This window comes from Protobothrops mucrosquamatus, unplaced genomic scaffold, assembly GCF_001527695.2.
Source record: "Protobothrops mucrosquamatus isolate PMUCROS unplaced genomic scaffold, P.Mucros_1.0 scaffold1598, whole genome shotgun sequence".
Lineage (NCBI taxonomy): Eukaryota > Metazoa > Chordata > Lepidosauria > Squamata > Viperidae > Protobothrops > Protobothrops mucrosquamatus.
In genome coordinates this window covers 210,768-226,945 of record NW_015387761.1, presented here as the reverse complement: position 1 = coordinate 226,945, position 16,178 = coordinate 210,768, and the positions used below count along the sequence as shown (strand labels likewise).

The following is a 16,178-nucleotide window of genomic DNA, read 5'->3' as shown; positions in this document are numbered from 1 at the left end:
AGGCCTGCTCCATTTAGAACACAAGTGCTGAGTTTGAACTTCTTTTAAAGCTACACAAAATGGTGTCATCATGACATTTTCTGGTAGTGACTGTTTAACTTTGTGCTACATTTGCCACATTTGCATCACAGGCAAATGTGGTCCTTCTTTCAACCCAATCTACCTCATGGCAGTTTGACATGCCTGTTCTAGATCAACCTTTTCCTTCATCCATATTGTTAACACAACCATACCCTTTTTCTTTGTATCATTTTATATATATATACACATTTCGCCACTGACTGATGCCCAGATTGCTTTGCTAAATTTTACCTTGGATGCTTCCAAACTGGCAGTTTAATTCATTATAAGCTTCATGTGAAATTTCAATCAATTTCCCACCCTTTAGTCCTTATACACACACACCCAATATGTTCTATCCATGCTTGGGAAAGTTACAAAACAGTGTAGGTTGTGAAAGTTCAGCTCATATACTATATTTAATAATCTATTTTTAACAGATTTGCCTTATGATATTGGTAAGGCATAATTTATTTAATTTATTGCATACTCACACTATAACAATTTTATTATAAAATATGAATGAAACAATAACTTACAGCTATTGATGCTGCCAATTTAAAGAGCAGTAAGACAGTATATTTTACACATTGTTAATGTGCTGTATATATCTGGCTGAGTATGGTACCATTAACTTTAAATATATATTTAAGTGTTTGTAGAAATATATTAATTCTCAGGGTTATTATTTGTATTATTTTCAAAAACCAAACATAGTGTTGTATTATTCTTGTTATTTGAAAAACACAAACAATAGGCTAGAGTCTTTGAAGTGAGGGGTTTTATAAATCCTACAACTAAATAAAAAAAGTGCCATATTTTTTCTGATGATCAGAAAACAGCCCAATCATTAAAAATACCAGTCTAAAGGATCAGAATGGGATGAGGAAAGGGTATAAGGAATAGGGGGAAAAATGGAAATTGTGGTGTTTAGTGAGTTTGTTCTGTAATATGTCACTGTGTCCATTAAAAACATTCTTTTTGGCAATGACAGAAGAGTAGTGCTGAGAAATTTGAAAAAAAGATAGAAGTAGCATGGGAAACACTCAGAATAACATTTTGATCATGCTCAGATACCCTGTAAAAAAATCACATGAACAGAAGCCTGGCTATGCTATAATGGGATAGTATTCAGAAGCAAAAACTGCACTGCTACCAGTAGCTTTTCTGCCTTAGTTGACTTTTTCATGAAATGAAAAAAAAGTTATTTGGCGCCAATAACAATCATCCCGTCTGCCTGATTTAATTTTCTTTGGGTCTTCTGCAAAGTTCTGCCCTCACTTATAAATTTCCACATCACTTTTTTTTTTTTTTTTGTCCTTTGAGTCAGGCTCGACTCCTGGTGACAGGAACAAGGCCACACAGTCATTCAGACAGCAGTTTTCAGAAGTTCCTTCTTTTATTGCCTTCCTCCTAGGCCACAGAGAGAATGACTGAAACTCAAGGTCATCCAACTAGCTTTTGTGTCTCAAGTTTCTCCACTCCTAATCCAGCACCTTAACCAACCCGCTAAATCCAATCTGACTCCCAAAAGAACAGCATAAATCTGCCCCTTGCAGAAAGAAGTAATTTTACTTACCAGCTTCCTTTTTAAAGCCACAACTACTGCAAATTTATTTTTATTTCTGTAAGCTGAGTTTTGCAGTTTCAGCAATGAAAAGTTGCAGGCTCTTGCTGCATTGCTACTTTTAAGATATGCTGAATTTGCTTTAATAGTTATCCTCACCTTCTTCAATACAGGGTAGTGTTCCCTAGAGATGTTTGACAGAAGCTTTCTTCATCCCCAACCCAGAGGATGGTGAAGGGCAATTTAACCTCATGTACCTACACTTCTATAGTTATATCATGAGGTTTTGTCACCTTGATTAGAAAAGAAAGATGACAGAAACAACTAGAAAAGATATGCATATTAGAATATATCAACCTTATTGTAGTACTATATCTTGCAAATAGAATTCTTTATTGGCCAAGTGTGATTAGATGCACAAGAAATTTGTCTCTCATGCATAAGCTCTCAGTATACACGCAAAACAACAAAGTAATAGTAATAACAAAGGATAATAATAATAATAATAATAATAATAATAATAATAAAAATAATACCACCAATGTTTTAATTAAGTGCTTATATGACTATAAGCCACACTGTAGAACCCCTGCCCTGGATACAAGGAAAGGGCAAAACACTATTTATTAACAATATTTTTGCAATATTTGATTATAAAAAATAAGATTAATCAAGGAAAAACTGCTTTGGCTTTAAAAACTGCTTTGGCTATAAAATGCTAATTGGTAATTAAAGTGAACAGGAAGCCATTGATTAAAGGAATAGAAATTACATTAAGTCTCTGAGAAAGGAACAAGGTGGAATCTGTTAGTAGCACTGTAGCAAGAAAAAGCTTCAAAAGGCCATTGCCAGTTGGCATGGATAGATTGGGGCTGCAGCTGTATTTTAGGACATGAACAGCAGAAATCAAGCCTATGAAAAGATGGAAAGGCAGCAGAGAAGACTCAGAAGTGTAACATTTTGAGAAGCCAACTCTACTGCATTTTCTGTACCCTACCTATAAAGCATGGCTATGTTAACACAACTTGCTTAATCAAACCTATTACAAACCTAGTAGTTGCACTCAAGACAACATGAGTTATTTTGGTGCAGAATTTTTGTGCAAATGCAGTTGTGCTTTGTAAACATAGTTCATAGTTCATTTGATTAATCAAAAATTAGTTTATCATGTAAATCTAAAATATGGGTAAAAATCAGTAATCAGGTTAAGATTGTTTTATGAACACAGCTGTATTGTTTAGAGAGGAATTGCAATGTTTCTTTTACTTTATTTCTGAAGGGTATTAACAATAGGTCAGCATCTCTCCTTACCTCCAAGTAAACACCTCTTTCATCCGGAGAAGTACACTTGCTCTTGACTCAAGATGCCATGAAATATATGGCAATTATAGAAGAAAAGATGCCAGTAATTTCTGCCTTAAATATTGGTGTTGATGCTGTTTCATTCAGGCCTCTGCTAAAACCAAGTGAACAGACTGAATCCCATTGTGTGAATAAAACTGATTCAGAAGCAATCCAATTCTTCTGTTTTCCCAAAAATAAGACCTATCCCCCAAAATAAGCTCTACTTAAGATCCCGCCCACTCCATTGCACCTGGCTGCATGAAGTGGGGCAAGGCACATGGTTAAAAATCAAGCTAGGGCAGGGTTGGGGGGGGGGTGGAGCTGCCCCACACACCCCACACCCACTTACCTTAGGACAGTTGCAGCCAGGCCCCCCAAGCCCCAAAACCTGCCTTCCCTTGCGGGCCCACTTCTGCAGCCACTCACCGCTGCTCACATGCATTGCCACTGGCCACCTTCTGGAAAGGCCTCTGCAGCCAAAAAAACAAGCTCCAGATTGACATGCGTAGCGCCCCCGGCTTCCATTTTGCCGCCAGAGGCCTTCCGGAAAGGCCTCTGCAGCTGAGAAACGAGCTCCAGATTGAACGCACGGGGCGCCCCCTGGCTTCTGTTTTGCCACCAGAGGGCTTCCAGAAAGGCATCTGAAGGTGAAACAGAGGCCAGGGGCAATACACGCAAGTGGTGGTGAGCAGTCACAGAAGTGGGCTGCCAAGACGAGGCAGGTGTTGGGGCGTGGGAGGCCTGGCTGCAGTGGTCCTAAGGTAAGAGGGTAAGACATCCCTCCAAAATAAGACCTGATGCCTCTTTTGGAGGCAAAAAAAACCATAAGGCCGGGTCTTATTTTTGGGAAAACAATTTTTAAGTCCATCTAAATTAATAGCCACCAACCTGTAGGCCATGGCGTCTTGACCACTGGGCCACATGAGTACTGGGTAGTGCACATGCCCGTGTGTGCATGCTCACCCCACTTTGCGGCACCATTGCCGCAAGTGTTACGTGGATGGTGGCAGCACGACAATCAGCAGGCAGGCCGCAGCGTGAGCCTCACACAGGCCGGTAGCATGATCTTCACACCGGTGGTGGCAGCGCCGCGAGCCTGGCAGCGCCACAAGCCTGACACAGGCGCTGGCATTGCCGAGAGCCTCACGTGCATGCTCACGTTCCCCATTTGTGTGATGCACATGGTCGCAGCCTGTTTGTGTGCATGCGCACCTGTGTGGCTACATTCACATTTGCTCACACATGCGTAAGGCCCCTGCCTCTCCCTCTCCCACCAGGCCGCCAACCCAGAAAGGTTGGGGACCCATGATATAGGTGATAGTAATGAATTCATGGAGGAAGCGCAGTGAGGTCCAGCAATGGCTACTAATCATTATGGTATCATGGAACCTCGAGATTCAGAAGCCTTCTTTTTTTGTTAGATGGTTGAGCTTTTCTTGATTTTGTTGTCCAGTTTCAGTACTGGGTTGGCATCTCACACGTACTTAGTTCCATTCTGCATGATTCAGGAATCATTTCATGGTTGCCCATGTTCTACTATCTATCAAACAGTACAGACAGAAGACATAGTACAAGAGAAGAAAACAACCTAGAGTTCTCACTTGAGATATAATGATCAATATGATGTAATATCTTATTTTATGTGAAGACTTAGCTTTCTGGAGGCTCTAATGCTGGGAAAAAGGAAGGAAAGAGAAGAGGACAACTAGCAGAAAGATGGGTAGGGCCAGTTACAGTGCCAAAGAGCTCATGCTGGAAGAAGGACCACTGAGAGACAGAGTCAACCTTGCATCGGCAGCCATATAAATTTTCTTAAATAAAAATAAAATAAAGAGCATTGATTTAATGGTGCATCGATCAAACAAAATTAAAATTTCTTTTCATTCTACAGAAAATAAGTAATTATAAATACTGAAAAAAGGAGGAGCTGGCACTTTATTTGACACATTGTCAATTTCCTAGGAGAGAAATAGTTCTGTGTCCAAAAAGGTCAACTAATTGGTAAAGGGACATAAAAAGGGAAAACAGAATGTAAAAGGGAACATCAGGAGTCCTTTCATCATGTGACTCCATGTTTTAAAGCAGGGGTAGTCAACCTTGGCTCTTTTATGACTCGTGGACTTCAATTCCCAGAATTCCTGAGCCAGCTAAGCTGGCTCAGGAATTCTGGGAATTGAAGTCCACGAGTCATAAAAGAGCCAAGGTTGACTACCCCTGTTTTAAAGTATCATTGGTGGTTCCATTTCCTGCCAGCTAATTGTGCTGCATGGAAAGGAAAAGGAAGGTAAGAAATCAACCCTTGTCCTGAGAATATAGTAAAAGTCAGCCACAGAGGCAGAGCTATGTATGTTGAGAGACATTTTGCCAATCAAGAATAGGGCGAATGCAAGGTAACGCAGACCGGAAGAAACATCCCTGGATTCTACTACTATGTGCCACAGAGATTCATATCTGCATGTTTAGTCTCCTCCACTCCAAATGCAGCAATGTTGGTTATAAAATTGTCAATACCTTATTATTTCACCACCCCTGCTCACAGAGGGATTTTATATGTAATAAGGAATGGTGGCTAAGCACATCGGACGATTCCTTTTCTTGCTCCAAGAGACTGAATATTGTAACGCTGTTTGCACTCTCCTTCTCTCGATTGGAGGAAGCCCCCATTAGCACAAAATGACTTCTCTATATACTCTGCCTCTAAAGATTGGCAGAAGTGAAAATAATTGTGTGTTGGTTTGAAAATGCATTGGCGCTATGAAGCTGTGGAAATGCCCTAAGTTACTGTTCTTAGTAGGTTAAAAGTCCAGGATTCTCAAAGGAAAAAGCCCCTTCTTAAACAGAGCACCACTTGCTCAATCATCCAAAGCTAGACAACCTCTCAAGGAGATTCCTCCATCTACAAATATACAACAGCGGTGGTCCATAAACTATTGATGATGGTAGTTGGTGTGATTTCAAAACAAGAATGACAAGCATCCATTCTCTTTTCTTTTCCACTAATGTGCGGCATTTCCTTCCAGATGGATCTGTGACTCATCCATACCTAAATTATTAGCTCTACCTGTGATTCAGATTTAATGAATGCTCGATTATCTTCTCTAGGGGTCCTCCCTCCCTTTCTTCTTCAATCTTACTGTCATTACCAAATAATCCTATAATACACTTATACCCCCTTGCTGCAACTATTAAGAAAAAGTTTTGCTCAGAAATAAGCTTGTACAAGGCAGAACATCATGAAGCTCAGCTCTGATCACTTAGCCCTTCAGAAACCCAAAGCTGCAATTTTATTCTTTACTATTTTTCTGCTGATAGGGAATGTGAACTATTTCTCTTTCCCACTTAAAACTAAGGAAAACACACCACTAGTGTTTAAGAAATGGCCAATTTCTCACACCATGATTGGGGGTGAGGATCCAAGGATCACAAAATTCTGCACACTTGCTTGAAGGATCTCCTCTTCCTATATCAAACTGCCCATTTAGAGCCAGCAGCAAAAAAGCTTCCTGCTTGAGTTATGCTGATGGGAAAATGATGTAGATCTGCACTGTTGTAACCCATGACATACTTGCTTAGTTCCTCTCTATTAAACTTTCACACCCCAAAATCTGATCTGTTCTGACAGGATTTTGCCTTGCCAAAGTAATGAATTCTCACCGCTGACTTCATTTTGTTTCCCCTGTGGAAATCAGTGCATAATTTGCATTCTTTAATTATTGCTTTTGCTAAATATTTTTGTATTTGTATTAATTTTTCAATTATTTCACTCAGATGCCTCAAGCAACTTGTAGCTGGAAAGTAGAATAAATGTTCCTTAAAGGAATAAATAAAATAATGTTGCAATTTTATGGTTATAATCCTAATTACTAACCCCATTTTGGAATTTTCATGAATCAAGGAGAGCGGATAATTTCTATTCAACTTTAGAAACCATAAAGGAAAAATTCTCAATAATGCTTTAACACAACTATTTGATGTATTCTGCAAGTCATACATGGAACTGACTTTGAAGGCCAGCCAAAAATTGATTCAGAAAGTGTCATGCAAATTATGACTATTGTCTACAACATCTGCTTCCAGATTTGACTCAACTTCCTATATTTTTCCAACAAACATTTGAAGTGTGATACTTTATACTTTGTTTAGATAAGTAGGACATCTCAAGGTCCACCTGCTGTCTTTTCAATATTGTGCAGAATAGTCATTCTTCAAGCCTCCCCACTGAGTGAGGTTAGGTTGGTGCTAATTGAGAATCAAGTCCTTCTTCCAGTGGCAATCCAGCTTTGCAAATTGCTCTAAAGTATTCTATGTATTTTGAAACAATTGGACTTGTGTGAGTCCACCTCCTGAGTTATTTATTTGATAAGGAGACAAAAAGTATATGCCCTCATAGCTTCAGATTTGAAATATATTTTCTAGATTCTAGGTTCTTCCAGGATATGATAGTGAAATTATTAGCAAACAGCTTTGCTAATAATCTTGGTTGGAAATTAGTTGGGAGAAGTTCAATCCTGCTAGTTGTCTTGAAGCTCTCAGCAATTTTCAATACCATCAATCATGGGATTCCTCTGAGCCATCTAATGAGAATTGGACTTCTAGAGCTATTGTTCTGCAGTGGTTCAAGTCCTTCCAGTTGGGATGTACACAGAAGGCAGGGCCAGTGGACTATTTGGCACCTATATCATTATTCCTTGGGATTATATCTTTGTTTTCTACGCTATTTAATTACTAAGGAAGGACATTATTATGCTGATGGCACCCAGCTATACTGTTCCCTATTTTTTAACTCCAAAGAAGCAACTGATAGCCTTGAATGCTTCCTAGTATAAATAATGGTCTAGATGGAAAAAAATATGAAATTAAATCTAGATAAGCCACCCAGAGTCATTTTGGATAGCAAGATGGGCAACATATAAATTTAATAAATAAATAACTTAAAGGTATTGCTGGTAAGGAAAAAAAAACTGGACTTTAGGATTGAGATGAAGCCTTTTCTAGACAGAATTTCACTCGGACAGAAGTTTGAAATACTCCCTAATCCCTAGCTGGCACTAGATTTGTAGGTGATGGCTTTGATAATTTACATAATTACATCCAGTATACCAATTATCACCCTTCTTCCTCCTGACTTATTTACTCCATCTCTGTTGTGTTCAGAACATTTCTTCTCTGGTCTGCATTGAAACTGATAAGGGCAAAAAACCTTGATCAGTGTTACCAAAGCATCTTTGGATTCCTATTAATTACTATGATTGATATCCCTATATTGATATATATTTGAGGGAGAAACTAGAAAATTTCTGAATATTATGTATAAGCTTGTCAGTCAGAAAAGAAAGTAGTGTCAGGTGAGGGAGCTCTGGATGTTGATAGTGATCAATAGCAATAGCATTTAGACTTATATACGGCTTCACAGTGCTTTACAGCCCTCCTCTCTAAGCAGTTTACAGAGTCAGCATATTGCCCCCAACAACCTGGCTTCTTATTTTACTGACCTTGGAAGGATGGAAGGCTGAGGTCAATCTTGAGCTGGTCAGAATCGAACTCCTGGAGTGAGCAGTGAGTTAGCCTGCAATACTGCATTCTAACCACTGAGCCACCACGACTCAAACAGATATTTCAATAAGAACAGAGAATGAAATGTGAAGAAGGTCCGGATTTCCAGGTCTTTACCAAAACAATACAACAAATGATACAAGTCTATCCACAGATCATTCTAAAAACTTAGGAAGGCTGAAATTATGTTATGTTTGGTTAAACCATCTTCCAGAGCAAATGTTTAATCATTTTTTAAAAGCATTATTTTCAAAGTTTTTGAAATGGGTTCCCCATATTTCACGTAATCACAACAGACATAAAAATCAGAAATACCTTAATGATATCTGGAATTAAACAAAGATCCAGCAATTAAAGAATTAAAGCAGGTGTAGGAAGGATGCTAATTTAAACAGGAAAAAAACTATAAAAGGCATAGAATTAATCCCCACACCTCTTACCTTTTCCTTGATTAGCAGTAAGCCAGCAATGCTGACAGACATAACTGATCCAGCTTTCTTGATATGTAGTTTTAATTACTATTTTAATTACAAATTCTGAACAAAGGAAGCTGCTTATACTTTATTGGGCCTGTGGTCCATCTAGCTCAGTGTTTATTAAAATCTTTTGCTCTCAGGACCCCTTCTCACTTTTGAAAATTATGGAGGATCTCAAAAGAGCTGCTTGTATGGTTTACACTTATTGATATTTACCATATTAAAATTTAAAAATGATACATTCACTGCTGATACTGCTTCTCATGATTGTTTCATGAGATTTTAATATTGTATTATTTTTCAACATAGGCTGGCAAATAATTTTGATTTTGCGCACACTGCAGGAGGGTCTTGGGAGATCCCCAGGGGTCCTAGGGCACCCTTTAAGAAACCTGGTCTAGCTTATTATCTCTTTTAAGTGCCCAGGAATCCTGGGAGATGTAGTCCCAAAAAATCTGCAGGACTTTAGGTTGGTATGGGCTCATCTATACCCACTGTTCTAAATCTCAGATTTTTTTTCCCATCACTAATTGAAACTGTTAGGTACAAAGCAAATATTCTATCACTTAAGGGTGTTCTCTGTGCTTAGTTGTTTTTCTGCAGATGTTTCATTACCCAAACTGGGATGCTAGGACTGATGATGTTATCTAGTTTGGGGAAGAAAATATCTACAAGGAAACAACCAAGCTCAGAGAGCACCAAGGACACCTCATTTCAAATCTAAACTACAAATATTCTTTTATTAGTACTCTATCACTTATACCCTACTCACATCTCAAATCTACTTGATCACTCTAATTCAGGGGTGTCCAACTCGCAACATCACGTGACGTGTCGCGACATATCGCGACTTTTTTCCATTGCTGGCAATGGGGTGGGCGCAGTTTTGGCATGAAGCATCCGGCCCTTGGGCCAGCAGTTTGGCACCTCTGCTCTAATTACTTCCTCATGACAGCTAAGCTATAAAAATAAGTGTCTACAAATCTGAGTCCTGCAATTTCTCCCCCCAAATCCTGGTTCTCACTCTTTAACACTGTTAAGCGGATCCTCACTGGTGAACAAAGCACAGGTAAGTTCTTAGTAAGCAAACCTCCACCAAGCAGCAAAAGTGCAAAGTTCACAAAACAATAAAAATAGCAGATTTTGCATATGTATAATGCAAGCTGATTTAGCGAAAATAGAGATAGTTTAAGATATCACGTGAGAAAAGGTTTGTTACTACAGTGATTAACATGCAAATCATTTAGAATTTTCAGCAACAATAGCATCAAGCAGAACTTGCTTGATGCTTAAAATTGCTTCAATTAGTGCAGAATTTGGAAATTAATATTTTAAATTTGTTTTATTTAGTTATGTACTTATAACATTTATAAATCTTGTTATCTTCTTAGTAGGTTGCTAGAATAAAATGCAATGTACATATCATTAAAATTTTGTACAACACAAAGAAATGGAGAAGCAAATATTACAGTATAGTATTTAAGAACATTTATCAGCAGGTTTACTGTCTTTATAGCCAATATAATCTCCTCAGTAGGAAGTTCCTCAAGTAAAATGCCACTACCGGAAAATTTTGTCTTGAATACACACCAATTTATTCTTTCCAAATAGCAAAACATAAAACACACCTTCATATAAGAGGTAATAATTTATGAACACATTCAAATGGAAAATAGTCCTTTATTTCAGAATCAAACCATTTTATTTTTAGATATTTTTTATTTTATTTATTTATTTATTTTATTTTATTCTACCCATCTTGTTTCAAGGCAACTTTTTAGGGATTGGTAGGCCAAACTCAGAACTATAAATTATGCCCAGAAGCAAACATTCATTCCAGTACATCAAGCCTGCACAAGGTATGGACTATAGGCTGCATGTGGCTCACCCAAAAACTTGTATTGGCATTTTTTTAAAAAATCAATAAATCTACTGCCCCCCCCCCCCAACATTGCTGCCATCCTAAAGAACAGGCTGCTGACTTTACTGACTGCTGCCTCAGAAGACACCTCCACACCTCAGTGACATGGTCAGTTCATCACTGCATTGCTCGCCTAGCTGATCAGCACACTAACTATTCCTTTGCGGCCTGCAATTCTTTTTAATATATTAATGTGACCCTTTCCCCTCTACAAGTTGTGCAGGCCTGCAGTACATTATATGACTCCCCCAAGGACACCCCTGACAAGATACCTAGATTTTAACTAGTTGTTGTTTCTCAATACTATTCAGAGGCAGCTTGATATAGAGTAATCTAAAATGTAATACTGGCCAAATTTTTCTATGCCCAAAAGCACAGGTGGCAGACTAAATGGAACTTCAACTGGGACACAAGTGTTCCTCAACACTCTTGCTGCATTCCTTTCCTTTCAAAAGAACCGAGATATTAAAAAAACATATCCAAATAGACCATATGATATTTTAAATTATTCAAGGATTATTAGAGGGACCACGTCTTCCCAATGATATCTGCTCTTCATATCAGATAATACTACTACTAATACTAATACTAATAATAATAACAACAGTAATAATAATAAAGTTTGAAGGTACCATGGAGGTCATCTAGTCCAACCCCCTGCTCAGGCAGGAAACCATTTCAGACAAATGGCTGTCGAGTCTCTTCTTAAAAACATCCAGTGTTGGAGTATTCACAACTTGGGGAGGCAGGTTGTTCCACTGATTAACTGTTCTAACTGTCAGGAAATTTCTCCTTAGTTCTAGGTTGCTTCTCTCTTTGGTTAGTTTCCATCCGTTGCTTCTTGTCCTGCCTTCAAGTGCTTTGGAGAATAGCTTGATTCCCTCTTCTATGTGGCAACCCTTGAGATATTGGAACTCTGCTATCATGTCACCCCTCGTCCTTCTCTTCATTAAACTAGACATACCCAATTCCAGCAACCGTTCTTTATATGTTTTAGCCTCCAGTCCCCTAATCATCTTTGTTGTTCTTCTCTGTATTCTTTCTAGAGTCTCAACATCTTTTTTACATCGTGGTGACAAAAACTGGATGCAGTATTCTAAGTGTGGCCTTACCAAGGCATTGTAAAGTGGTATTAGTACTTCACCTGATCTTGGTTCTATCCCTCTGTTAATGCAGCCTAGCACTGTGTTGGCTTTTTTGGCTGCTGCAGCACACTGCTGGCTCATATTTAAGTGATTGTCCACTAGGACTCCAAGATCCTTCTCACAGTTGCTACTATTGAGCAAGATACCACCTATACCAGGGGTAGGCAACCTTGGCTCTTTTATGACTCATGGACTTCAACTCCCAGAATTCCTGAGTCAGCTGACTTGGGAATTCTGGGAGTTGAAGTCCATGAGTCATAAAAGAGCCAAGGTTGCCTACCCCTGACCTATACTATACCTGTACATTTGGTTTTTCTTGCTTAAATGTAGAACCTTACTTTTTTCACCACTGAATTTCATTTTGTTAGATAGTGCCCAGTGTTCAAGTCTGTCCAGATCCTTCTGTATCTTAAGCCTGTCTTCTGGAGTGTTGGCTATTCCTGCCAGCTTGGTGTCGTCTGCAAAGGTCTAGCAGAAGAGACTATTGTAGGTTCTGTTTATTGGAGAATATCATCTCCAGGTGGAATCTTTTTTGATACTGTACCTGCCCTACAGAACATCATTCCCCCCAAGGTAAGGCTAGTCCTGCCTGACCTTGGCGGCCTTCCAGAAGATCCTGAGGATTTTGCTTTGTCATCTGGCCTGAGGATAAAAGAGTGGTGTAGAACCCATAAAATGGTTGTACTGTTTATGAGTTACTGTACTGGACAGATTTAATTATTTTAATGTTTTGTATTATGTATTATTTGCATTCTGTGTTTTTTCGTATTGTGTATGTTTTAATTGTAAGTCATGTAAGTCACAAATATGACATGGGCAGTTACATAAATTTATTGAATGAATAAACAAATAAATACATGCTACCCGATTAAGGACATTTAATCATTCAGTATTTCCACAAATGCGATATATTTATGAGACTTAACCTAACGTTCCAGATGATCTTTCCCATAACACATTTATGAGACAAAACAGTTCCCTGTAAAATTTCACACCCCAGAGGCTAAATAACATTCCACAAGTACTGTATCCTTGGACTGCTCAAGGAAAGAAAAAAGTAAAGTCATCTTGAAGTTGATGATTTACACCAACACATATCCATCTACTTTTGCCTCGTGGGTTACTTTTTGAACTTCTCAATTTAGTCTACAACCCTGGAATTCTCAAGTTGCACCCTTATCCAAGTACTAAATGTGTTCAGTTTTCTAATTCTACCAAGATCACATGTTAGTTGCCACCTGCTACTATAGTATCCCAAACCACAAGTGCATTGAGCAAAACCATCTGGAATATCCCTCCCTATCACATTCCAGCACAGGACCATTATCAGGACAACAAGGCAGTTTCCATTCTTAAATTGGGCCTAAATCCAAATAAAAAATTACGCAGATTCCATAATTCTTTAAAGATTACATTAGCTGCCTATTTATATTTTGAGTGAATGTAAGATGTCTGGATCAACTTTTAATGCACAAAAATACAAACATTGGAAAGAGAAGAACTTTCCATTCCAACCTGCCTTTTGTCAGCAGCCACACAGATGTTGAGGACTTTTGGAGGTGGAGCCCTGATTTTGGAATACTTTTCCTCATGAAAATTGGCTGGCACAGATATTAGGCTCGTCCTTTATTTGATTGTTTCTTATTTGTTTATCCAGAAACCAAAGCAACATAATTGTACCTTCTCTTCCATTTTTTTTAATGAAACCTCTGAGGTAGATAATTGGCCAAAGTCACCTAGTGGTTTCCATGGCTGAGAGTAGACTTGCATCTATTTCTCTCAGGTACTAGTCACCCTTTATATCACATCAGCTTTCTGGCAGCAACCCCAGAGTAAATCCTATTTGTCAAGATTGCTGCCTCTCTGATTTATATTGATGGTGTTTAATACACTGGGATGAACAATAATGTATATAAAAGCAAATATATAAAAAGTTAGGTTGATGATACCTTCCAGTAAGTCCTGCTTCTGCCAGCCTCTGTTTCTTTCCTGGAGCTGTCTGAATCATAGCCTCAGCAGCCGTACTTACTGTACATGCAGTCTCCTAGGCAAACTTGGTGGGATAAAGAGATGGCAACCCTGTCAACCACAGGGCACATAGTGTAAGAGGTGGTGACTCACAGCACCACTGAATGCTACTAGTTCAAGGCCTTACAGCTTTGTGGGCTGGAGTTTAATCTAAAGGACACTGAACTGTGCCATATTCAGATACTCGCTGGGAATCCCATTTCCATTTAGCTTAGATACACAACACTCTGGATCAGAACCCCACAATCTGAAGTTCTTATAACAATTCCTTGCAATAGGTTATTTCTAGATCTACCATTTCCACATTTATTTGAGGTTAATTGCTCTACCTGCAACAATGTTCCTCCCATCATGCTCCCTCTTAGCAAATCCTTTCAGCTATAATGCAAACTGACACAAACACATTCTCACAACCACTTCACCACATCTCCACTCCCACAAGCAGTAACTGAGATTGTTTTATGTTCCTCAAGGGACAAATGTCTAATTGATTCTCACAATCTGCATCCACTGCTTTCAATTTACTGGTGTCATCAGAGGTCAAAGCAGGACAACTAAGTCAATACATAAATGCAGGCTTTACTCAAGATTTCCTCCATGTTTATACTACATGTTGAATTCCATAATTGGCTCTACTTTGCCCCTATGTCAGCAGTCACAGAGATGAGACAAATTGCTTACTTCAAACACCCCTATCACCCAACACATGCTACTCCGCTGCTTGGTGCACTCATTTCCTTGCAAAGAAAGCACGCAGCAGTGCCAACTCCTACATTAGGATAAGCCTAATTATCCTCTTTCACTAGCCTACAGTTCTCAACTCAATCTGACTGAAACAGGCTTACCTTCATATATCTAATCTTTGCAAACCCACACTCTAATGACTGAGATCTTCCTTCACTTTCCTGGTGTGCATGACTGACAAAGGAATTTCTGTGGATCACCCTGAAAGCTCAACAGGCAGGTCTTCTCGCTCAACATGCTTGCCCTAAGCATGCTTAGAGGATGTTCGTTTCATCACACTTTTCCTTCTCTCTGAAGCATCAAACATGGATATAAAATAATCTTAAGTGCATCATCAACAAGTGTGAATTCTCCCTTTCCTCCTATTCTGCACCATTTCCTCTGTAATTCTCATCTAATTAATAGATATGAAAATTAATCACAGCAGAAAATTCCATCCCTAATATTTGGATTAAACAGATGCCAAACATTCAGCACTTTAGTTAGAGCAATACGCAGATGGTGCACATGCTACCTGTGCTATACAGTTTTGCACAGAGAAGTAAATAAATACTGCAACAATTCCCAATCACAAATTGGCCTCACACAACATATTAAAACTCTTGACATGCTTAATTAAATCCAATTCCTGTATTTATGGAATATTCTAAGCACAAACAAACGAAGCATATTAATGTGATAACATAACCTGCTCACACAATTGTGGGATTCCCATACTATGTCGAGCCACAGAATACTCTATCCTGCTTGGATTCATGTTGTGTGAACCATAATTAACCTAGATAGTCCATAATCTAGATGGCCCATAAGGAGATATATGGGCCATCTAGCCATAGGAAAGAGGACCAGCAGTGATCCCAGCCTCCACCCGAAATTTTCTTACCTTGTGAGCATCGACTGCCTCCCGGTCCGCAGAAGGACTGCTGGTGTCAACTGGCCCATTAGATGGCATTGTGGGGAAACTGGGGCAGAGGCAGCTGCTACAGATTTTTGCTTCTGGGGTTTAATTTACAGAAAATTCCAAACTTTACCCCAAATTGAAGAGGGATAATGGAAAAGCAGGCCAAGGCGATAAACCAATGCTCCCCCTCTGTTGATGATTCTGCTCTGGTTTTCCTGCCACCTGCAACAGGAAAAGAGAAAGACGAAGGTGAGGCCCAGGCACACAATACATGCACGGAAAGCCACTTTTGAGGGCCTCTCCCCACTTGCAGGCAATCATTAACAAGCCACAGCCTTGACTCAGCCAAACTGGGCCCCTGGTTCTTCAGCCCATACAGTCTCAGCTCAGCAACAGAAGATACACCCTCCTCTTTCAACTTCCCCCAGTCCAGAAACCT

At 39.1% G+C, this 16,178-nt stretch overlaps 1 protein-coding gene across 1 annotated transcript in view; it reads right to left on the bottom strand.

Moving 5' to 3' along the window:
- Nucleotides 1–15,955, bottom strand: part of LOC107293370 (DNA (cytosine-5)-methyltransferase 3A) — a 32,323-nt gene extending 16,368 nt beyond the window's left edge. Inside the window, exon 1 of the mRNA XM_015822519.1 lies at nt 15,722–15,955. Within this exon, the coding sequence (XP_015678005.1) occupies nt 15,722–15,790 (69 nt within the window). The 5' untranslated portion in view covers nt 15,791–15,955. The remainder of the gene's footprint in view (nt 1–15,721) is intronic.
- Nucleotides 15,956–16,178: the final 223 nt, after the last annotated feature.